The sequence below is a fragment of the Lampetra planeri genome, chromosome 11, assembly GCF_965212315.1.
Source record: "Lampetra planeri chromosome 11, kcLamPlan1.2.h2, whole genome shotgun sequence".
Classification (NCBI taxonomy): domain Eukaryota; kingdom Metazoa; phylum Chordata; class Hyperoartia; order Petromyzontiformes; family Petromyzontidae; genus Lampetra; species Lampetra planeri.
The window spans coordinates 3,918,301-3,944,274 of record NC_136117.1 but is presented as its reverse complement, the minus strand read 5'-3'; the positions used below and the strand labels follow the sequence as shown (position 1 = coordinate 3,944,274).

The window sequence follows — 25,974 nt, the reverse complement described above, 5'->3', positions numbered from 1 at the left end:
CAATCACTCATGCCTACCTTTTTTGAATCGAAGAATGATTGAGGCACCTATGATCAAGGCATTTCATTGCCGCGTAAACATTTAGCATTCGATTCATAATCACTGCCACAACAGTGCTCGAGGTGATGCCGCTGCATTTATATTTTAAGGAAAACGCGCCGGAGAGACGGTCACGGGCACGGGACAATGAATTGCCACCATCGCACGGCAGGCTTGCAACTTACAAAACAAAGTTCTCATCAACGAAGCTTCACACTGCAGATTGTCGGCACAGTATGGGTACATAACCACGAGAACGGTGTGTTTATTTTGTGGTTGCGTCTTCTTTTAAGGCAACTGCTGTCGAACGCGGAGTGCCGTGATGCCTGCTGGGAACGATGCATCGGTTAAGGCCAAGGGGACTCCGTAGTTTTTATTTTAATGACAGCAGCCGATCCAAACTTCCCGCGTTTGCTGTGGGTCGATGTTTCTTTGAGAACAAGCAACCAGCGTGCAGATGTGTTCTTTGGGTTGTTTTCCTTTTTTAATAGAAAAAGCCACAAGGAACACAGCCCGCGTCTAGCCGGTGCCCACGTGTAAACGTGTTACTGCTGCAACCACATGCGGAGCAACATCGCATTTAAAAATCCAGTTTACTTTTCCAATCTGCGTGGGTGGTCCCTCGCTGGTCGGGGATCTGGCAAAAACGTGAACATCTCACAGTACGATCTCGGTGTGCCACCTGACCCGGCCGATCGATCTCAATGTGTAAAAAAAAAACGCGCACACATCAGAGGATTCTGAGCTGGTTCGGCATGGAAACGGAACACCTGTGCCACGAACAATTCCACAGGAGCGCCTTTGCACCCTTGCCAACCCTACTGGTTTAAGTGGGAGGCTGCCGATTTATAAACCTTTTTCCTCTTTAGAAGGTAGTCTCTACCCGCTTTGTTACTTTTTCTGGAGGGGGTGGGGGGAAATACGTTTTGAAAAAAATAAGTATCCGGTAAAATGGTTTGAAATTCGGCAGCTTATCGCACAAATAGGCATAGTTGGACAGTTGGTATTTTCTCATCCCTCCAGTACCGCTTTGCAGGAGGTCAATGGCGATTAGCCTGTGGAATGACTGGCCTGGCCATGGGAAGGTGGAATCCCTACCTCTGGCTCTGGGCCTTAACAGGGTGTACGAGAGTCACCACAGGACTGCCTTTTGCGGCAAAGTTCACCGACTGGCTGCATACGCGGACCGCACGCACCGAGAGCTCGACGCACACGCGCGCGAGCGTAATTCATTTATGCAAACAAATGAATACAACGTTAATGTGTTGTGTTGCTGTTGCCTGCAGCACTGGGATGTAGTGCATGTGTATCGCTTAGGATTGTCCCTCTTGGGCCCCTATTTTATCCGATTCTAATTTAATTTTACAGTTAAACTCGGTTTAATAATTTGCATGCGCCGCAGTGAACGTAATTGGACCTGAAAATGATATATTTCAGCGAGTGAGTAAACCGATGGCTCCGTATGTAGGCGATTTAATTTTTTCGCCCGCTCAGAAACTGGGGAAAACTCAATAAAGTATTTTAATGAATCCTGCAGCGATGGCGGCACAGATTGTCCAGGCAACGATGTGCATTGTACGAAAGCTCGCTCACACACACCCCCCTCCCCCTTTAATTAAATTCTGCTCCTTCTTTGATAACATTCGGCAGAACTGGAGGCAAAAGCCTTGGGTAATAAAACAAAGTGCGCAAAAAAGTTATTTACCGGCTTTGCTTTATGGTTCGTTAAGAATAATCACATTTCGGAATTCAATTTAACAATTCATGCAACTGAGCACCAAAGGTAGGTTGAAGCATAATGGAGCAAATCACCTCTCGGGGGACGGCGCATAACCTGCAGATGCAATGAATCTGGCTGAAATTAATCCAGCTGTGCTTGGCAAGTAATCACTTTGAAATTAGCCAAGGAATTATAAAGATGGGGTTCAAATGTACAATCAGCCTCCCATCCCACTTGGGTGGATTTAAATACACAGTTTACAGAAGAGACACTTTTGCCACTTGCTCAACATTCAGCTCTCTCCATGATCTAACCATTAACAGTCGCGCGCGGTGTTCCTTAAAAGGCAATTGTACATCCCGCAGATACTGAAGTTGTTCGATTATATCCTAATTGTACTTATCAAACCTGCGACCAAATCAGCCGGAAGGCGCCCGGTCCCGTTCGATCTCGGAAGCTCAGCAGGAGGTTTTGAGCCTGGATAGTGACGCGCAAACAGGAGCCACGTGGCAGGCAGCAGAGGATCAAAATGCGTGAACAGCCCCCACTGACAGAGCGTGGAGAAGTACGGCCAATTAACCGCCACACCGGCGTTGCCAAGCCCTCGTCCAGCGGTGTAGTGACAAACGGGCTCTAAACGTATAGTGCACGCCACGACTATTGAGTCACGAGGCGACGGAAACACGTTCATGGAACTCCTTCGGTCAGCGGGAGCGTCGCGCGATGTCAACAAGTGTCCCCAGAAGATGATACCACTGAGAATTGGTGCGGACTCACTTTCAGCAGGCCCATGTCACGCAACGATTTAACGGGTGGGTCACCGCGTGTGAGACATCAATGTATCTTAGATATGTTAGCCATCAGAGGTAAGCCGGGCAAGGATGAAAGAAAAGACCAAATCCAAGTGATGGTTTTGGAAATAGGCCATCGGTGACTGTGCTGAGACGAGCAATTCACAATTAAGAGCCTTGATTGATTAATCGCGGGTGACTGTCCAGATTTCAACCCAGGATGTCGGACGTGCTGCCAGAGGCATGCTTCCTTGCGAAACAACAAGCGCGTGGGTGCACGGGCGTTACACTCCTCGTGCGCACAGCCAGATCTGTGATGTTTATCGCTGCATCTTCGAGTCTCCTGAATAACATTCGTGTTACTGCATCATTAGTGCTGGCCGTAAATAAAGTAGCTGCAAAACAAGCTCGCAGCTGGGCTTTGAACATCAGTGCACATGGAGGAGGTTAGACATTTCACAGAAAGATAAGGATTTCGTGATGCGCGTGTATAATGGCGCTTGCTTAAATGCTTTAGTGATTCAAAGTGCCTGATATCATCACATTTAATGTCAACCATTCCAATGCCCCGGTACAACCCATTGAAGGAAGGGGAACCCCAATGGCAGCTGTCCTTGTGGTGGCGTAAGGGCAATAGTCTGCCGGTAGAGGGCGATGTTCCCATTCATCTCCGAGTAATTGATCAAAATTTGGCACAATTTACACCATAATTACAGCACACATGGCCAGCATGGCATCTTTAAAATCCACTATGTAGCAGATGGCGTGTATTCAAGGTAAATGAACATGCAGTATTAACCAGGGCAGCCAGTGACCTCGAACCACGAAACTCTGCAAACGTGCTAAAACACGGTCATTTCATCAGCCAGACGGTATGAAATAACGTGGACGGTCATTAAAGAACGTGGCAAAAAAGTGGAGTAGATGTAAGTCGGGAAGAGGAGTATGTGGTGGGCAGGACACATGCGCAGGAAGGCGGAGGGAAAGTTACTGACACATTTCAGTGGCACCCAGAGGTCAGTAACTAATGGGAAGACCTAAATCAAGATCGTCGGATATTATAAACCTTTGAGGTCTGGTGTTGGATGTGCAAATGCTGAAGGAATCAGCAAAGAGAAAGCAGTGAGGTACAAGTGCAGTGACTTCAGTGGTATTGGCCATGATGATATATTGATCTCTTTGATATTGATGTTGACCTCTATTCTAGAACTTAATAAGGCTTTGCAAACAACTCTCTTTGGTAGCTTTGAGTGATGCTATGATGTGCCAGTGTCAGACATACTCGGCTCGTTAAGGGAAATGTGTCACAGAGGCAGTCTCCTCTGGTTTATCCTGATGTACGTCAAGCCTTGGACAAAGGCTTCGAATAACTCTTCATGATGATTGATAAGACTGGAAAAAACTGTCACTTGCTTTGGACATTTTACAAGGGCTAATGCCGTATATTGCTATTGAAGATATTCATGGAAAGGGTGATTTTTTTTTGTAAAGTAATATTTTCGAGTATATTTGCATTGCAATTTATTTGATTCTCCGAGGCATTGATTTATGTTAATTTACAGTAGATAAAAGTCAAAGTGTCTACCTGTTCATACAAGCACGGAGCAGAGTTCCTCTCCATTCGCAGTCCGGAGCTGGCGGTGGATATTTCACATTCTTGTGGAATTGGTTGGTCTCTCCCTCAACACAATCACACCTGACTTCCCACAAAGTGGTATCAATCTTTATCAACCCCCAGTAAGACAATAAGAGTCGGAGACTGCACTTTACACCATGGGGCTTGATGAGATTGACATTTAATTGACATGATTTGGTCACCTTCAGTGGGTTTGGCTCAGCATAAATAAGAGACATTATGATGCATCGTGATGTCACAATGCCCTCGCTGAATGCCCCTTGCTTCTCCCGGAGTGTGCCACTGGCTGCTGGGTTGAGTGTGGAATGGCGCCCCAACTGTTTCTGCTGGCAGAATTGACGCCGACATTCGCTGCAAAAATGTAGCTCGTCGATAGGACGCGACGATTTTTTTAGACTTAAAACTTTCGTGACCGCAAGAATTCATATTCTTGATTCTCTCGGTGAAGTCACGTAGATAGAATTTTTTTTTTATTAATATTGTTTTTTTTTTGCTTTTATCATTTTCAACTTATTATTGATTTATTTCCTTTATTATTATTATTTTAGTTTGTAATTTAAGATTTATTTTATTATTTTATTTTAGATTGTTAATTTTTAGTTTTCTATCTACGTGACTTTACCGAAAGAACCAAGAATATGACGATTTTTTTCTCCGTGAAAATTTCGGCGGCAAGAGTTTCCATAAACATTGAAAAGCAAACCATTTGTGAATTTTGACCGAAATATTTATCATATCGCGGAAGCCAATTTACACAAATGCCACCAATTTTTAAACCAAGAGCAGGCAATGATTTTGAGATTGTGAAACAAATCTTATTCCACAATGCACAACCAGGTTATTCTATCTTTCACGAAACAAAAATTTAATTTCTAAAACATGAATATATAATGCTGTCAGCAGCCAACACATAATCAGTGCTTTCAGCTCCACACAGATGAAGGTTTGGACCTTCACATGTGAACAACAAAGAACAAGCACTTCTAAAGGCTCATGCCAATTTCTGAATAGTGAGCATCTCCCAAGAAAAGCCATGCAAATTGGATTAACAAAGAGAAATTAGGCTGTGGCAGTAACAGCGACCTCATTGAAGTCAACGTCCTTTGTTTAACGAGGTGAGAATCCACTGAGATACGTTGCCACTTTTTTTCCGAGAAACATTCGGGTCGCCATGGTTACAGCTTAAAATTAACATGTTTTTATAATCAAAGATAAACAGTCTCCCTGCTTAAAAGAGCGTGGCTGGTGCTCATCTCGTATTAACCAGGGGTGGATATTCCACATTTTTATTATGAGGCCCAGTTCCCTACATAGGACAAACCACAGTGATTTCCTACGGAGCGCGACACACTGCATTGACGGCAGGGAGGGGGGTATCCAAATGTGCAATACGAAGCAATGGCACTGGTACAGAATGGATTACTCCTGTGAGTGAAGTCCCAGGATCAGTCAAGTATTGATGTCCGCTTCACAGAAGACACTGGCGTATTGGTAATAACTCTACATGGGAATTACTGGATTACAGGGTGCCTACAAGAATTGAACCACTACCACTTTACAAATTGGCGGAGCGTGCCGACTGCTGGACTCAACATAAAAGCCGAAGCGGTTTCCGCTTCAAATGAGAGTGGGGCGGTGGTCATCTCCATCAATAGCCTGGAGCTAGTGGTGAAAAATCCACATTCGTATGGCCTAAGCGAGTCTGTGCCGAGACACATCCTCTGCTGAATGAGATGTGAACCCTTAACTGTCAGCTTGCGAGCTGTGCACGATAAACATCGCACCACTCGGCCAGATAATTCCTGTGCTGTTTCAGTTAACAATGTTCAGTTGTATTCATTTGGTAGGATGGACTTACAATTACAGAAGTTTCTGGCCAAATTCGATCTCCTGGCACGGCAGTTGAAATCTTTGGGGCAAGTTTCTTAACGTCCCCTGCCTCTATCCAACCAGCAGTACAAATGGGTGAAGCGCAGTCATATCGGCGCGTGTGTCAGGGTTTACGTGTGTGCGTGTACTCCCACCGCTTGAGGAGACGTCTGGACAGCTTGGTAGAGGAGGTGAGGACATTCCCTCTAGAGCCCCCTGTATCCCAGTCCCCTGTGTTGGCAGTGGCGTAAGCAAGCAGTTGAAAGGCCTCTCACATTACTTTTACCTTATTCCTTTTTAAAATATGTATATGATGTGAACTGGAAATGCGATTATCCGAATTTCAGAATGGATTAATTGCCACACGTCATATCTTCATAATAGACGCATGTCAGTTGTAAAAGTCACAGCTGCGCTCCTCCAAAGCCCATCCTGTGGTCCCCTCCGGGATTCAAAATTAATTTCTGACAGGTGGCCTCGCGAGGCTCAAGGGACCAATGCTGTGCCTCTATCGGAGCACTCGGCCGGCACCGCTGCTACCAATGTTGGGTCCACACGTGAATTATAATATAACAAGTTGGTGATATCAGTGGCCTCCCAAGTCTTATAGAAAATAAAAAAAGAACTGTTCCAAGAGTTTAGTTTTGCCCTTAACGATGCTAACATCGCCGGTCTCTCAATCCAGAAGTCACCGGATGGGTCTCCCTGGGTGGCACATGACACAACAACGATAATAGGCTTTACCCTTTCTGGAAATAACACAGGAGTTAAGATGTTGAAACAATAAACTTTTGTTTTCTTTACCAGGTAAGGCTGACTGAGCTAAAGAGCTCTTATTCAGAAGCGACCTGGCCGCAAACAATAGCTCAACAAAGTGGCTTATGTGAATATGTATAGCAGCCAAATACTCTAAACGCATGTTGATTCGAAATGTGTAGGGAAAAAAAAAGGAAGACCCGGAGAAAAATCCGCGCGACCACGGGGAGAACACGCAAACTCCAAATATACAGGCGTCAGGTTCAGTATCAAACCCACGACCTCCTGTATACCAGGCCAGGTAGTTAACATCTCGTCACCGAATAGATACCTTTTGCAAGGCATCAAGTTTGCATGTATTGTCTTTGAAACTTATTGACCAACACCAGAGACAGCCTTCTTAGTATTTCTGACACAAGCTTCTTAAATCGCACGCCCTGCCCCCTTCCACCAACCAGTACGAATGGATGCACCAAAGTTAAGTCAACCACTACTTTGCACGTGGTAAGGTAAAGTGGTGGGTAACTCCCACAACTTCCAAACATGTCTCACCGGTGTGGAAGAGTAGGCAAAAAAATATCTCCAATGCAGGACTCTAGGGCTCCCTCTAGTGCAGGCCCTTCCACCAGCAGTGAGAGGATACAGAAATTACAGGGCTGCACCCTCATCCTCTATAACCCGTATGTCTCTACACGCATTTCACTTTCTGTTGCAAGCAATTCAAAGATGTGCACATGAAGCAAACCCGCTCCCTCCTCTGCAGAGCTCATGAGAGAGAGAGAGAGTAGTTTTAATAATGCAGCAAGGCAGAACCTGCAGGGATATCGGGGCAAATATTTTTGTAGCGTCACTTCTGGCAATTGTAGAATGACGTTGCTCTCCTCCTTGATGGTGAGAGAACAACTTCTGTGTAAATAGCTTGTAATTATGGAATCATAAATTATATGATAAGTATGGGGCAATAATTACATGATAATTGTATGCCAATTGCAAAAACAATATGAAACATAATTATCTGTCATGCCTTGTGAAAGTTGCTACTTTGGTTAAAAACTGGGAAACGATTATGACAACTCTTGATTTGAAGCTTTCGTGAGTGCAGGAATTCATACTCTTTGGTTCTTTCAGTAAAGTCACGTGGGTATAAAATTAAATAAATCACGACGTTTCGGGCGCAACACAAGCGTCCATTGTCAGGTGGGAAAGCATGGTCTGCTGCTGAGGCAGACTTTTTCTATCTACGTGACTTTACCGAAAGAACCAAAAAGTATGATGATGACAAAGTTGTTGCTGCGGAAGACAAAGATGATGATGATGATGACGATGTCACGTATTTTCCAGGAAAGCCTCGCTGAGTCTCAAGACTCGTATTTCATTCATGAGAGCTCTGTGCGTGGGAAGAAACCAGATTTTCAGCATAAGGAAAGACACAGGCACATGACAGGACAACATCTAATGGTCTATCCTGACAGGTTCACAGACTGACCTCCTCCTGTGCCGTAATCTCCTTTAGAGCTCGCAGCCAGCTGGAGTATCACAAAATCTGCCTGCGCAAGCCACCAACACTCCGTAACACTTGCCTGCATAGCACAAGCAAACACAAAACAAATATCCCCCGCAACAATATTTAACAGACTGTTGGGGCAAGTGCCGTTAGCGAGCACCTCTGAAGGCCGGCAAGGCACACGAGGGTGTGGGTGGCCAACACCACGCCCGGCCACCTTTGTCTTCCCAATGCCGATGTTTACACACCACACCAGGTTTTAAGGATGGGATGACCTAGAGGAGGCCCAGGACCGATTCAGTGATCTGTCACCGATGTTGGCTGGGAGCGGGAATCGAACTAGAGTGCTAGGTTCGTAGAGCAGCTCGCCACTAAATAACAACTCCCGCGTGTAAACACACATAACCACTCCCCTGTATATAAATTAAACTATAAACTATTTTTTATTTGACCAGGTAAGGCCCACTGAGCTATAGAGCAATTTTTCAGTAGCGACCGGGCCACAAATGATAGCTTAACAAAGTGGCTTATCACGTGGAAATGCATAGTCGTCGAATACTCTAAGCGCGCGTTGTTTCTAAATGTAGAGGGGAAAAGCCGGAGGACCCGGAGAAAAATCCAGGTGGTCACGGGGAGAACATGAAGACTCCAAACATACAAGACGTCAGGGTTGGGATCGAACCCATGACCTCCTGTATACCAGGCGAGGCCGTTAACAATTTGCCACTGTGTCAAGATGTTTATAGACTACTATTTAAGTTGAGACTTTTCTCCCCTTCGATTCCTCCACCATCGGCTCTGTTTGAGACTCCCGAAGCTCCCCAGACACGACTCCCCTGTGACCAGACACACTCCCACCACACCAATTACCCCTTATGAACCTGGCCCTCACCAGACACACCGAACCACAGCACCACTGCATTCCATGACCACACCACACCGCCACACCGCATCACACCACTAAAGCACACCACGCACTACCCCCGTACACCACTGCACCACACCACTACCACTTGTGTACACTATCACGCCATTCCATTACACCACTGAACACGATACCACACAACTGCGTCACACCACTACGCTTCACTCTCACTTGCTCACTTATTTCTCACTCATTCCTTGCTCATTCACCCGCGCATCTCTCATTAAGTCACTCATAGCGCTCGTTCATTCCTTCAATCCATTCTTCTCATTCATTCTCACCCATTCCCTCATTGCTCCCTCACTCAATCCTCTCATTTCGCTCACTCGTTTACTTACTCATTCCGCTCGTTCTTTCACTCACTAAAACCTCTCGTGCTTTTTATTCACTCATTTATCCCCCATTTACTTACCGGTCTTTTCATGTCCACAAGTTTTGTTCTGGCTGACGACCAGCAAAACATTCGATTTTACAATGCACATAAGCACTTTAAGGTCTCGTTGTTGATTTTCACAGAATGTATAAGGACATTTTTATTATTTGAAAATATCTATTTTTGAGGTAAATCTCATCTCTAATTAAACGAAGTCATCTACTCATCCATGCTCATTCTTACCTCAATCACTCACATCTCTCTTTCTCAATCTCATCTCATGTACTAAATCCTTTCATTCTCATTCCTGTATTATGCTGAACTTCTTTTGCACCGTACGTAGCCAACCGTGCTAATCGGAGGTGTGGGGGTAGGACAACAAACTAAAGACAAAATGCAGTTGTTGCCTCATCAACTTTTACCTCTTATTCTTACCTCATTAAATCACTCAAATCCTCTCATTCATACCTGATACCCTCATTTATCTCATTCACTCTCATTCTTACCTCATTCATTGAATCAATCATTCCATCCAGCAACTCCCACCAAGCTTGCTGGTGCTCTCCTATGACTTCCTGGCCCAGTCGTTGCTAGGAGAGCCTGTCACTAGGCTGACAATTGGCCCCAGCAGTCAGCAGAGAAACATTTGATTTTGTAATGTGCATCAACATGTTAGTGTCGGAGAAATTTACAATTTTGTAGTAAGCATAAACTGCGTTGTTTTGTTTCACGCCCGCAACTCGGCAAGGAGAAGTCGTCCAAAAAGCACATCTGCAAACGACGGGGCTTTCGATCGATACTAAATTTGTAGACGTAGTTTGAAGAATATGGATTCCTATGAGGTGTGTTAAAAGTGGCACATACTCAGATACACAGAGACAACGGAAGAATGATATATATGCAGTTCTATAGATTGGGTCAAGTGCAGTTCGTAAGCACCGATGAAGGCCGGCACTGCACACCAGTGAGTGGTGCGGCCGGTACCACACGTGGCCATCTTTGTTCCGCACAGTGCTGCTATTCACACACACTGCATCAGCTGCTAATTTTAAGGCTGACACCACCTAGGAGATGCCCACCCAGGACTGCCGATCGACCAGTTGTTTTGATAAAATGCAGTGTGCTAGCCAATAATTCACGGCGGCATTCCAACTCGTATGATAGATCATGGGCTAAATAAACCGCACCTCCGATTAGCATGGTTGTAAACGTATGGTGCGAAAGAAGTTCAACATGCATACAAATATTGGACTGAGTTGGAATTTGCACTCGCAACCTTCTAATTATGAGTTGGGCCCTCTTAATCGAATGGCATGGTACGTCGGCCCAAAAACATTACAGATTGATGCAATGTCTTCACCTCATTTCGTATTCATCTATTTGTGGGCTCTGTGAATGATCTCCCTTGAAGTCCGATAGAAGGTGAAAACAATTGTAGCGTGCTCGCCAATTCCTCACAGCTGCATTCCAACTCGTATTACAGATCATGGGCTACGTGAACAATGGGCTGAGTTGACAATCGACTGGAGTTTGAACTCACAACCTTCTAATTTGTGAGTTCGGGGGCCCTCTTGCCACAGAGTCAATGGAAAAATCCAGGCGCATCTGCACAGGTGTGATAAGGCTCTCCGTTATCCGCCACCTGCTCTGCCGCATGCTATCCTTCTCCGCCGCCTTCGAACATCTGTTGGGAGATTTTAAGATACGGGGTTTAATACTGGGTACAAAAGAGGTTGTACCCTCAATAACATTAGGCTACCCTCCGACTCCCAAATGGAATTATTTAGGGACAAGTCGTTGTACAAGAGCGGAAATTGTAGATTGGCACACAAAGAAACGTTGTCTAATCTACATGTTCAGGCCCTCTGTTGCTATCGCGAGTGGAGAAATAAGGAGCTTTTGGCGCGGCGTTTTCAAGCGAGGAAAGTTCGAGCACAATGTGATTTGTAACATTTCACAAACGCTGCATTACAATGCGTCAAGCGACAGCGCAAAAGCGCATAAAATAAACCTGAGTGAAGCACAGGTCACGTGCTTAACATGCCTGGAGCTGAGCTTAAGCACACACCGTGCAAGGAGATGTGAGAAACTCATTCTCTCGCAAATGTGGATAAATGTATGCTCTACAGGCAATACCGTCTTTAGCCGCAATCCCGCCATATCTGATACAATTTGGCTTTGTGTTGTGTGAATATACAAGGCCAGCTATTACATATGCTGCATAATCGTGACACTGGTGTACCATCAACCACGTCGGAACATCGATGTGCGCATCTCCTTCGTGAATGTAAAGTTAGAGACACCGGCCACAGTGGTGCGACTGTGAACATGCAACCAAAACTGTGGATCATTTGGTAAAGCACTGGTAGTCTGCGCTCATTCAACGGAGGAATAGCAAAACTACACAAACTCTCTCCTGAAGCCCTCTCGTGATGAATAGCAGACCTCGACATTGACATATAGCTCCTGAACACATTGCCATGTGCAAGAACAGAATCGTGATAGGGTGGAACAAAAAGTGAGGAAATAACTAATTAGATATTGACCATATTATCTGGATTATAAGAAGCTCTGGAAAACGAAATATGCACCTACGAACATATGCCCTGTGCATATGGTGTCATACAAATCACACACACACACCGATCGGATTATGGGACACATCCACAACTCTCCAGATAATAAGACACGAAGAAGTGTGTCTCATGATCTGAAGAATAAGGTAATATAATAATCAATAACGTACTCCCCTTTGTGGATCCACTGCTGGAGAATGGACTCACAATGCCGTGTCAATCAGGGGGTTGTTTGACCATACTTTACCACACTGGCCATTGTGGGTTGATTAAACTAAATCGTTTTTTTTACCAGGTAAGGCCCACTGAGCTACATAGCTCTTTTTCAGAAGCGACCTGGCTATCACAAATGATAACTGAACGAAGTTGGTTTGTCGTGTGTAAATTGATAGCAGCCAAATGCTCTAAGGGCATGTTTCTAAATGTGGAGAGAAAAACTGGAGGACCCGGAGAAAAATCCACACGACCATGGGGAGAGACATGCAGACTCCAAACACACAGGTGTCAGGATCGAACCCACGACCTCCTGTATACAAGGCGAGGTAATTAACATATCCTAGCCACCACTGTAGGGTGGAAGTCCCAGGACCGTTTCATATTTAACTCGCGACTGATGTGAACCGCGGCTGGGAACGGAGCTCAGCTTACCAGATTCAAAGCATGGTTCACTCACCGCTGCACCACTGCCCGACCCAAGCAAATATTAGCCCACTAATAGATACACCATATGCTGCTGGGGCAAAGCACGTGCCTCCTCACAATCAGAAGGTTGCAAGTTCAAATGTAGGCTGAGGGTGAACTCGGCCCATCATCTGCCTGTGTTCCATAAATTGCTAATATGTTCAAAATGCTGTGTCAATGAGGAAGTGGCCGAACAGACAAAGCGAGGATCTTCTGCAAAAATGTGTTTATTTATGGCAGGCAGGTAAAAAGTACTTTTTGAAACGAAAATGTTATCAAGTGAAAAAAAAAAAACACGCGATGAAATTGTGATATGCCCAACAGTAAAGAAAGTGTGTTAAGTTTTTCTCTGACAACAAAAATGTTGGAATGGAATGACATGGTAAGTTGGACCAAAAAACATCACAGATTGATGACATTTCTTCACCGCATTTCTTATTTATGTTTTTGTGGGCTCTGCGAATGATCTCCCTTGTAGCCAGATAGAAGATGAAAACATTGCTTGCAAATCAGACAGGTCTAGTGTGAACGGATAAAACTTTCACTTTTTTAATATCCGCTTTTTGTAAAGTTTTCTGGATGGCTCCATCACACAGGAGTCACCTGACAACTCTCTCAAAGTGACACAAATCAAGACGTCTCCGTGCTTACGCAACCATAGGACTGGTGTTGGTGCTGGTATCCTCTGTCTGTCAATGATAATAATAATGATGATGCAAATTTGTAACGTGCACAGTTTTCACTTGCACGCGAAGACAGCGACCCTGAGGCGCTGGACTAACGGTAGAAATGACACATTCCTACGACGGGATCAAATCTCCGACGGGATGATCACTTGACATCCGAGACTTTCTGAAAGCGATGAGAAAACCCATCGCAACCGGGAGAATGCGTGTGGGCTGGACACAAACAGATTTGACTACAAGCCACGTAGGTGTGCTGCGCACACGCAGCAGGAAGATACGACTCCCATCCTGCCCTCAATCAATCGATGTTTGTTTGTTACGTGGAGAGTCCCACTTAGCCCGTCGCCCAGCATCGTTTGCAAGGGGGATCTGTGGTGCGTCAGCAGTTGAGCACAAGCTCAGCAACGTTGGAGTGATCCGTGCGGAGGAAGAGGCAACGTCGGAACAGAATGTGTGGCAGATTGCATGTAAAAAATTGTGCTTACAGAACCAAAAATAAACAATATTAACAAAATAAACGAGGACATATTGCACCGAAAACAGGCATATTGCGGCAAAACCTAGGACGAGGTAATGAATGGTCAGAGAGGAGACGTGCATGAGGTGAAGTGAAGTGTGTCACGTGACCACCACATTGCACGTGCAATGCCCTCAGCTGTGCCTAAGGCAGCAGCTCGACGGAGCTGGACCTGCGGCCGTTTCAGGCAATCGCTGTGGACTTACCGCAATGTGGTACTCATTGTATAGGCCATGAAGGGATGATGAGCTGAGCTGACATTGATCAGGGATACGAGCCCACAAATGTGCAAGCTTCAGGGTGCGTTTTCCTTTTCCAAAGCATCTTACAAAATATTGGCGTGCAACATGTTCCCGTAAAAACCTTGCTTCGTGTGAAGACTTCTCTCCAGAAGATCCTGCTAGGAACGCGAGATCACTTCATTTTTACATTTCCACATGCACGGTTTAGTAATGTACTACGTAGTACAATTTCAATTTACGAGGCATCTAAAATTACTGCATCCCTCGAGGCTGTACTCAAATGAAGACGTGCACGTTATGAGAGAAGTTCGGGAGAGCAGGTATTTGAGGGAAGAAGACGTCAACGATAACCAGCCATAGTTGCAACTCCTCACATAGCAAAAAAAGCCCTCAATCTCTGCATAGACAGGTCAGAAACGACTTGATGTACTATCCCCCTTCACACGGGCCCTGCCCAGCCAGGGCCTGTCTTCAACATTATTCTCCCCATCCCAGTGTGATTTGGGTTTCCACATCTGACGTAACAAAAAACTATGAAGAGGAATATCTCACAACACCGCAAGAGAACTACATGTAAATTGAAGTTCTTGTGAGGTATAGTGTTACCCAAATTGAAAACAATAAAAGTGGACTTTTAATATCCCCTCAGGGTTTGCGGATTTCCCAGGACAGGTACCTCAACAAGGGGACAATCTGGAAAAATCTTGTTAGGTGGCAAGCCCAAGTGTGGTCCATCAACCCGACCTGCAAGTCGCTGGACTACAGGGACAGCTTCACCACCACACACAGCCGAACTGCAGTGGCAAATAAAGTATTGTAATATTAAAAAAAAAATGTATTGACTGCTTTTGGCCAATCTTGCCAAAGGGACTGGAAACAGATTACAGGGCCTATCCAAATTGGAGTCTAGATCTGACTGCGGGCACACAGGAGCTTACAGGCTTAAAATAAGCCTCAGTTATTCACGTGAATGACAACTCTGAACGGCTTCCCAAAGCCCTTCAAAATGTCAATGAATCTGCCCTTGGGTTCTCAAGGAATCCCGCACCCGTTATGTTGAGAAAATGTACACCACTGCACTGTGAAACGTTCTTAAAGTGCCCATCCATCCAAGGAACTTTATCCAATGTAATTTAAAAAATGTAAAACCCATGAATGTATTTCAACCAAATTGCATTACCCTTTGACAAAGAATTTGTGATTTCCCCACATTTGAAGTTACATGCATTAGAATGTTATACACTGAAATAAATTTGCAGTTTTTTTACGACTACACTGAATTATGAAAATAAATTACAACGAAGCATACCAAATAAATGTTTTAAATCTCATATGGAAATATTGCATGACAATATATATTCCCAACTCTTTCAAATACAAATATCGATGTTGCACTGAAAGAATGCATGCACTGTGCTCTGCGCACCTCGTGTGTACAGTGCCAACGGCGAGATGTCAACTCCCTTGTCTGATATACAGGAGGTCGTGGGTTCGATTCCGATTCCGACTCTGACACCTGTATATTTGGAGTTTGCATGTTCTCCCCGTGGTCGTGTGGATTTTTTTCCGGGTGCCCCGGTTTTTCCCCTCCACATTTAGAATCAACATCACGCGTTTAGAGGATTTGGCTGCTATACATTTCCACGCGATAAACCACTTCGTTGAGCTATCATTTGTGGCCAGGTCGCTTCTGAATAAGAACTACATATCTCAGTGGGCCTTACCTGTTAAAATGAAAATTGTTTAATAGTTTGGTTTAGTGTGCTGTAGTTTTTATATAGCAGCTGTCACGTTCAAAAATTGTCGGATTATAAGCGTTGAGAAAATCTTATTTACTTTGTTTTATCAGCGGATAACACACTTGTCACAAACATATTTTATATTTTTATTATATCCACTACATTCAATTCCCAACCACAGATCAATGAGCTCCACTTAATCTACAAAGAGCAGAACCAGGTTTTAATTATTATCGAATGCTGGCTACGTACAATGTATTGGTTTCTACTAATACATTGTGAAATCCCAATCTGCATTGATCTGCAGCAGCTTCACTCCAAATTAAGTGGGATTGAAAGAAAAAATCTCTGCAGTTCATCTGTGCCTATATACAGGGTGGCCCAAAAGGTAAGGACACATTGGGTTATTTAATTTATTTCAACAATTACATTACATTTGATTGTTTATTGTTTTATTTATTATATGTTCATACCTGTCAACCCCTTACCAGTGCCTACCTTATTACAGACCAATTCAGACATTGTTGGTCACCCCGTGCCCCTTACAAACATCAACGTTCATCCTACAAAATCCCATCACAAGGGAGAAACACAAACAAATATTTTTAAAAAATTGCCCGTATTGAAACGGCTGTTATGCCGTATGGACCTAAAAACTCAATTTCCATGTTCAACAATACGGGTAAACCGTTTGGGTTGACAGATATGTATTTTATCTACACTCATTATTAATATCTCGCCTCAAATCTGTGGTTTACAAAGCACGACCTAGAACGCTGAGAGAATTGACACAACAACATGTAATTGAGGAATAATTCACAGACTTTACCGGTAATCTTAAACAAGTCAAGTCCTGACTTAACGCTTTCGTGACTGCAGGAATTCATATTCTTTGGGTCTTTGGGTAAAGTCACGTAGATAGGTTAAAAGAAAAGAACAAAAAACGACGTTTCGATCACAACACAAGCGGTCGTCATCGATCGAAACGTCGTAGTTTCTTGTTATTTTCTTCGAACCATCGACGTGACTTTACCGAAAGACCCAAAGAAAATAAAGTCCTAAATTAATTTCAATAGATAATTCAGGCGTGCATTCAATGTGTATGGAAGTCAGTTTGAACATTTATTAAAATATATGAAGTAACCCTTAAGTGATTTGTAAAAAAAATAAAAACCCCATTGCGTCCTGACGTTTGGGCCACCCTGTATATACATGTACAGCAAGGCCTCAGAGTGTGCGGCGGGGGTTAGGTTCCGTGTACCACCACCGTAAACGCGAATTCGCATAAGTTGGGGTTCGCCTATACGAGTGTAGATACAATGTAGATATACACTACTATATACTACTACTGTGTACGTTACTATATAGTACTACATTACTATATACTATTACATTACTATATATACTCAATACGACTACATTACTACATACATTACTATATACTACTATATTACGATACGAATGTATATAAAATGTGAGTCAATATGAAATAGAAATAAATGTACATACATGTTTAATAACTGCACAGTAAATGATTCACTAATCACCTGTATATCATAAATACGAAAGATTCCTGCTGGGTGGACTCATCAATAGAGTTACATAGCCCTCAAATCCATGTCCGCGTGATGGCGAAAGTACCGAGTCACACAAAGTGTGAGTGTAAATTGGGGTCGGTGGCGTATGAGCAGGTCCGCGTACTCTGAGCCCGTATACACACGTGCACACGTGTACAGAAAGACTCTTGACAATGCGGCACCGCGGCAGAATGCCAACCAGCGATCTAAAGGCGGTGACTTCAAATCCCATCAGGGGTTGACTCATCCCATTATCATTTCAGCGTTTGAGAATAAAAGTACGACTGCGTAGAAAGTAAATCGTGCCTGTCCAATTGTGAGAACGCGCCTTCACCATATAGGAATGTGGAAGTTTCCTTCACTCGTTCGGCACCAACACCAGAAAAGAGCACTCTGCACTGCACTCTTTAGAGCGGAAAGGCAATTTGACTTCGAAAGGAATATTTAAAAATAAATTCACCACTTAAAGATGTAAGCGTGTTGGTCTACGCTTTGTTGACATTACTATTATGCGTGTTATTATGGGGCTTGCAATGTACTGTGGTTGTTTCCGCATGATGTCGTGTGCGTATTATTTCTAATATATCTCGGAACGCGTAATTTGTCTAAAAAAATATTTAAGGCATCAAATACATTTGTTGCAGTAAGCCACTACAAATAATTAAAATGTGCAGGTTCATGTTCACACACAGTTCCAATATATGCTAGTCCTCATTAAAGAAAGGCCATCTCAATGACCAGCTTAGAATAACTTGTTTAAATATCATTACCGTAGCCATTCAACCACAGCATATTTTAAATATTTTCCCCCATATATTCAATTACTAAGTCTTCAACATTTTTCAATGTCGACATGCTGTTGCTAAAGCATGTTTACTTTTCATTAGAAATGTTGTTGGTTACCACAGGATAGTTTTCTGCACTTTTTAAAATTGGGTTATAACCATTATTAAGCGTAACATCTTAAGAGTTTTTTTTTTTTTGCGCTGACATTTGTTTTGTACTTTGCCTCTTTTCATTATCCAACGTCAAAGATACTTAAGCCTTTCTAGATTTGAAGCTTTCGTGACTGCAAGGATTCATACTCTTAGGTTTTTCGGTAAAGTCACGTAGGTAAAAAATAAATAATTAAAAATGATAGAACTAATAATATAAATACAATTATTTACCTTTACTTATTATTTTACTTCTATTATTATTTATATTATTTTATTATTATTTATTTTTTACCTACGTGACTTTACCGAAAAACCTAAGAGTATAATACTTAAGCCTCGTTTCGAGCACCACAGAGAACTGGGTCCTGCTCGCACAAGAGCATCCCAGTTCTGGCCCAGAGACGAACGCCATCCTCCCAGCGGCTTTTGGACTAGGTCATCGAACAAAGATGGCCACCGCATCGCGCACTTTCAGACGCGCTTCCGCGGCCGTCTGGAACGCTCTCCCTTCCGATATTAGAAGGCCACTGGAGCTATACGCTCGGTTAAATCTATATTGAAAACTCAATTCTTTAGAACTGCTTCTTGTGTTTAGTTTGTTGTCCTTCCTCCGCACCTCCGATTAGCACGGTTGGTTATATATGGTGCGAAAAAAGTTAAACATACATACAACATACATACACAGCAAGGCTCGGATTCTGTTATGCTCAATGAGCTCTACCACTCCCACTCTGTCCCCTATGCACCTCTTCATCCAACCCTCCACAGCCTTGGTCAGCTATTATAAGCATATTTCTTTACAAAATGTAATTTAGGCATGGATTAGGTGAGGATATTTTAAGCTAACATTTATATTTTTCATGAAATTTTCACCTCAGTTTTTTTTCTTACAGCTGGGAAGTTGAACTTAGGCGAGTGACGTGGCAGCACGAACATCCGGCTTCCACACTGAACCCGTGACATCACGATTGGTTCCGCAATTGTCCCAGGGCATGGTTAGTTTAGAGTATTTGGCTGCTGTAAATTTCCACACAATAAGCCACTTCGTTGGGCTATTATTTGTGGCCATGTTGCTTCTGAAAAATACCTGTTTAGCTCAGAATCGTAATCTTCATTTATACTGGAGGAATCCGATGGGCTATAAAGCTCTTATTCGCAAATGTCCAGTCGGGGTGGGTCAGAATGTTACAACAACAGACAATACAAAAACACGATAGGAGTGCAAAGTATAGGAATGGTAAACAAATCACCAGGCCTTGCCCGGTAAAATAAAAATAATTGCTTAGTTTAATAGTTTTGTGGTTGGTTGACCTCGGCAGAGCTACTATTGAAACCTAGACTCTTGGGTAATAATTATAATGATTTGCGTCCGTTAAGTCGGGGCACGTTACACGCGATAAGCGCCTTGCATCCCCTCTCATCCCTACCACTAGAAAGGGCACCCCCGGTGGCAGCTATCCCTGTGGGCGCAAGGTGATTTAGCACCGTGGCTGCTTTCAGGCAATAGTCTGGCAATAGAGGGTGCTGATCACTATGCCATACACACTTGCAGTGGAATTTTCTACTTTTAGCAAATGGCGATAGAACACAATGGCCTACTTGTTTCGAATGACATCACAGGATCTTTGATTTCTACTGCGAAGCAGGGGCCACCACGGTAGCGAGATGCTAACTACCTCGCCTGGTGCGCAGGAGGTCGTGGGTTCGATCCTCAACCCTGACGCCTGTATATTTGGAGTCTGCATGTTCTCCCCGTGGTTGCGTGAATTTTTCTCTGGGTCCTCCGGTTTTTCCCTTATTTAGAATCAACACGCATTTAGAGGTATTTGGTTGCTATACATTTCCATTTGATTGACACTTCGTTGAGCTATCATTTGTGACCAGGTCACTTCTGAAAACGAGCTGAGTGGGCCTGACCTGGTAAAATAAAAAAAAAATGTTCAGTTTTCATAGTTTTAGATCGTGAGTATTTTACTTTTAATAAACCCGCAGTAATAACCTGGGCGGTCTTCCGGATTTGAATCGTGGATCTTTGCAAACAGGCGGTGAACGCGCTACTGCTATTGGCCGATTCAAACACCGTGCCAACCCGGTTCCCAAGGGTTTTGTGGAAACGCGGCATGACAAGTGTGCCAATGGGATTCTAACTGGGAATATGAAAGCGAACAGACAACTCGTACCACTGTGCTCATTCGTGAGACGCGATGATGACAATTATGTTTTACCTCTTAAGATCCAGGCTCGCAGCTCTCAATCATCCCTGGAAACGCGCAACATTGAGCCATTGTTGGCTTGTGGTTGCAATGTGAGTCACCAGAACACTTTTTGAGCCTTCACATACCGTGCAAGATTCCACAATACAATACACATCGTGACTACCCACGCTGCAGTACAATTGCTCTTTCCCTCTTGAAGTTGCCAGGGATATGAGCAGCTTCTTGAATGTCCTTGTGGGTAAAATTATTACGGTTTCTATGATTATTTGGCTGTGCGGCTATGAGGAGAAGGCATCCGTAATAGAAATCCCACACGGATGTCTCCCACTTTACATACAGTAGTTGAAAATGCAGTCCCCCCAGAATATTCATCAAATTCCTCCTTTTTTTAAAGTGCACATTTGCATGTCAACTTCACACGTGTCGGATGGCCCAAGACGCAGCGCAAGTGCCCATCAAAGGCATCTTGTTGAATGCACGTGCACAAAGGTGGCTGGCAAGAAAGCCACGCAGTGCTCTCTAGGCCTCGTGTTGCCACGTTGAGCAGGATCACACAAAGTCAATACACACAATAGGTTAAACAGGATCATTGCGACCTAGCATTTAAAGTTAAATATAGAGCTGCTGCAAGAATCGATTACTGAAATAATTAATTAATGATTAAACTATTGCGTCGTTGCACTGATTAAATAGCAAACTATTTGCATATCGTTTTCAAATTAAGCGATTTCCACCAACAAAAGACAAAAACGTGTATTCTTAAAGAGGACTTATGACGTCGCCATCACTCGTCATCGCTACTTCACACTATGATGCACGCACCGCGTTTGTCAGGGTTTCAGAGGCCAGGCCCCGGACATCCATAATTTTTAAATACCTGCTGATTAACAGAATGTTTATAAGCAAAAAAAATTAAGTGAATATTTTTTTCTTACAATCAACGAATCGTATGTGGACTTGGGCAGGACCCGTTCCCCGAGAAGGGACGATGGCCCATGGTCTCAAGAATAATGGAGTGGCAGCCAAGCAGCGGAACGCGTCCGAGATGACAATCGCCAGTCGGCAGAGCAACGAAAGGAGCTCACGTCCAGGTGCTGGGTTGGATTATGACATCGCAGGGTCATAATGATAACAATAATAACAAAACTGGGTTTTCTACAGCGCAATTCACGCAAGGCCTCAAAGCGCTTTATGTGAACCTTAGGTTATGCGGACAGTCTGAGCCTTAAGACGCTTTTTAAAACGTGTAACAGACTCAGGTTCCGTGATGGAGCGAGTAAGGGAATTCCACAGTCGCGGAGCCTGGCTGCAAAGAGCTCCATCTCCCATATGACAAAGTGTGGTCTTTGGAAAAATCATGAGAGCAATATCAGAACATTTACGTTATCACAGTGGAATTTAAAAAAAATGTAAGCGAATCGGTGAGATGTTTAGGAGAGAGCTGGCACAGCCTGGGGAGGTGTTCATCCAGCAGTGGATTGACTACGATTGTTGTTGATGATGATGATTTGTTCCAGCACGAAATTAAATGGTTGGCTCACGTTGCCCAACTGCTCAAGTGAAGTAGCGACCGTGGACACAGCCGCCTCTCCGCCTTTACCTGCGGCAGGCCGAGAGGTGGAAGCTGCGTGGCCGCCTGTGGCCGAGACCCGTGTCTGTTTGGGCTGCACTTCTCCAGGCTCGACATCGGAGGCTGTGGGGGAGACACGGACACACAGCACACACGGACACACAGCACACACACCGCACACACACACACACGCCGGTGTCACTCAAATGCACACCACCAATTGGGAGCGGAGATTGGGGTTCGGAGCAATTGTCTTCCACGTCTAAAGCGTTTACAATTACCGAACTGAAACGGCTGTGGTTTTTCTCTGAAAGGCATTGCACAAGCTAACAATCGAAAGTCAAAAAGGCTGCAATGGATAATGGGCAAGTCTTTCCTCTTTTTTGGTGGTCCAGAGTCAGAGTTGGAAGGCTATAGGTGAAAGAAAATGTTAGTTGGCTCTTACATTAAAACAAAACATGTTTTTAGGAACGTCCACGGAGTTTTCCTCCTTCAAAAATGACAAGAAATCCCGAATCCTAATTCCGAGCATTGTTATTATTATTAGACCAGCAACAACATTTCAGAGGAAATGTTTAACAACTGTGCAGTTGTGGGGGGGGGGGGGAACAACGATGTCATTGCACAGCGCCCTCTACTCGACGATCCATGTCATTGCACGAGAGTGGAACAACGCGAGACCCAAACAACCCCCAGCTGCCTTCAACATTCCTCCTCGAAGACAACGGCGCAACCATCAACCGCATTGCGAACATCGACAGGCCAATGCGCACATCTGGCTCGTGAATATAACATTTAACGCGAGCCACGGTAGTCGTGCGACTGAAATTAAAACGAGAACGACTTTTTTTTTTATTTTACCAGATAAGGCCCACTGAGCAAAAAAAGTCTCTCTTTCAGAAGAGACCTGGCAACAAATGATAGCTCAACGAAGTGGCTTAATGTATAGCAGTATTATACTCTAAACGCGTGTTGATTATAATTGTGGAGGGAAAAACCGGAGGATGCAGGGAAAAATCTACGTAACCACGGGGGGGGGGGGGGGGTGGGGGGAGACATGCAAATACACAGCAGGCGTCAGGGTCGAACCCACGAACTCCTGCAGACCAGGCGAGGTAGCTAGCATCTCACCACTGTGGCGACTGCGGCCATGTAACCAAAACCTCTGCACTCCTTCAAAGGAGGAGGAATAGCAAAACTACACGAACTCTCAGCTGAAGCCCTCCCGCCATGACCAACAGACCTCAGCATTGCCATTTAGCTCCCGGACACTTTGTCATTTGCAAGGAGGGAACAGAATGTTGAAGTTTGCACTAAAGGTTCCCAGTAAATCACGGAGTCGCCCCCATGTTACGACTGTCGCTAAGACCCAATGAACCGCACCCACCCCACGCTCCTCCCAGAGGATGCTCTGCGTGTGTCCCCTGCGAAAGGGGCCCCTTTCTGACCTCATTCGCAACCTGCATTTGACGTTTTCTTGCCACGAATGAACCGCAACGTGTAAACCATCATCACGCGAACTCCGCTCATACTCGCAGCGGGGGCTTTTGGACAGCCATCGAACAAAGACGGTGGTCACCGCATCGCGCGCGCGTTCAGATGCGCTTCTGCGGCCGTCTGGAACGCTCTCCCTTCTGATATTAGGCAGGACCTTTAAATCATCTAGATTGAAAACTCATTTTTTTACTGCTTTTGTGTTTAGTTTGTTGTCCTTCCCACCGCACCTCCGATTAGCACGGTTGGCTACGCACGGTGCGAAAGAAGTTCAACATACAGTCCATACATTTACGCTTGTTAAAGAGTTGTGTGGTCGGAGCCCAGCGGCCACCCTGGTTAACACTGCGGGAGTAGGAACCAAACAAAGTGCACCCATCAGCTTCACAGGCCACGTGTGATGTCCATGTTTTCCAAGTTGGCAAATGTATTACAAATTTAATACATATTTAATAATGTAATTTTTTACAGCGAATTTTCAAAACAAAATGAATAAGCGGGCAACATTCATGTTTCCGTCTCTCCACGTAAACAAAAACGTTTTGTATTTTTACAAAACCTGACTGTACTGATGAGGCACTGAATGTCGAAACCCATCCAGTGTTTTCTTGTACTGCTGCTGATATGATGAACTACAAGAAGGCCTTTGAGCTGATGGGTTGTGTTAAACATTTTAAACTTGTGTATTCTGTGTGGAGAGAGGGATATAAATACTGTATATGAACGCGACAATGTCTGCTTGTCTATTTTGTTAATTGGGTAAAGTGGCATCGCAACATCGCCGCCTACTGAGCAAATCCTGCTATAACAATGTGAAACGTACGTGTACCGTAATTAACATCTTTCGCGCAGCGCGCGTGAGAATCACGTGTTTGTAGGTGCGTTGAACTTCTGTCGCGCCGTACGTAGCCACCCGTCCTAAATCGGAGGTGCGGGTAAGTTAGGCAAATGCGACGCTATTGAGACGCCCCCGTCTTTCTGGAGCACCCGCCAGCAGCCCATTGCAATACCTGGGTCCCAGGCGGTTATTTGTTCACGGTGCCATCCATTCGTCGTGTGCTACAGGCGAATGATTGGCTATCGTCCATAGACTTCAAGGACGCCTGCCTGAAGCTAATGCAGTGACCCAAATGGTACAAATAACACAACGAGTTAAGAAACAATACAGAAGCCACTGTGCAGATGTTTGGGGTTGCGCTGTACACAGCTCTCCGATGTGTTCTCAGGTTGTACCACGTGATGTCTGGCGGGAAGACTGACGTTTCGCTCCACGTGCTTTCAGTTCAGCTCCTAAAAAAGCTCTCCCAGCATGCGGAGCGAAACGTTGGACATTGTGCCAAACTACACGCGGCAAGACCCAAAAATACATCGGGCAGCCGAACAATACAAATGAGATGGTGATAGTGAGAATGCATTTAAAAAACAAAACAAATCACACCTCAACAGCGTGACAATTTATCACATTGTAAATTGTCACAGGCCTCCATAATACAGGTGTTTTGGGTTAGATCGCGTAAATATATAAATGTGTCGTGAAACCCGCCACCACCCGACACAGCCAATAAGTAAGGTTTGCCACGTAAACAGGACATGCCAATTCGTTTCTAGTACAGCACACCGGTGTGTTGGAGAGTACATCCACAACATTTACAATCTTGAATACGACGTTTCGCCAGATATAGCAACTAGCTTCCAACACACCGGTGTGCTGTACCAGTAACGAATTGGCATGTTCTGTTTACAAACCTTACTAATTGGCTGTGTCGGGTGGCGGCGGGTTTCACGACGCATTTATATTTACGCGATCTCACCCAAAAAAAACAACCTACATTTATGGATGATATTGGTCGCGAAAGCCTCCGACGTGTTAGACTGTCACATACCTCTTGACAACACATTGTTACGTTCCTTGATATTTAAGCAGCGAGCAAAGAGCGGCCGCGGCCCCGCCAAATTCGCGCGGACCACAGAACCCCGAGATCACATGGGGGGGGGGGACAGCCCGCGCGGATGGCACCGCAGAAACTATTTCCAGAGTCTTTTCAAAGACATCATCTGCTGGGATGCCCCCCCCCAACGCGAGGCGCAGCGCTCCGCTGTCTGTCGGCGTTCCAGAAGGGACGTG

The 25,974-nt window shown here is 44.5% G+C and overlaps 1 protein-coding gene across 1 annotated transcript in view; it reads right to left on the bottom strand.

The window, feature by feature from the left end:
* The window catches only part of LOC144721221 (dynein axonemal heavy chain 3-like), an 814,808-nt gene that overhangs the window by 748,985 nt on the left and 39,849 nt on the right, over nucleotides 1-25,974 (bottom strand). The window contains exon 2 of the mRNA XM_078598660.1: nucleotides 22,386-22,478. Coding sequence (XP_078454786.1) covers nucleotides 22,386-22,472 — 87 coding nt within the window. The 5' untranslated portion in view covers nucleotides 22,473-22,478. The remainder of the gene's footprint in view (nucleotides 1-22,385; nucleotides 22,479-25,974) is intronic.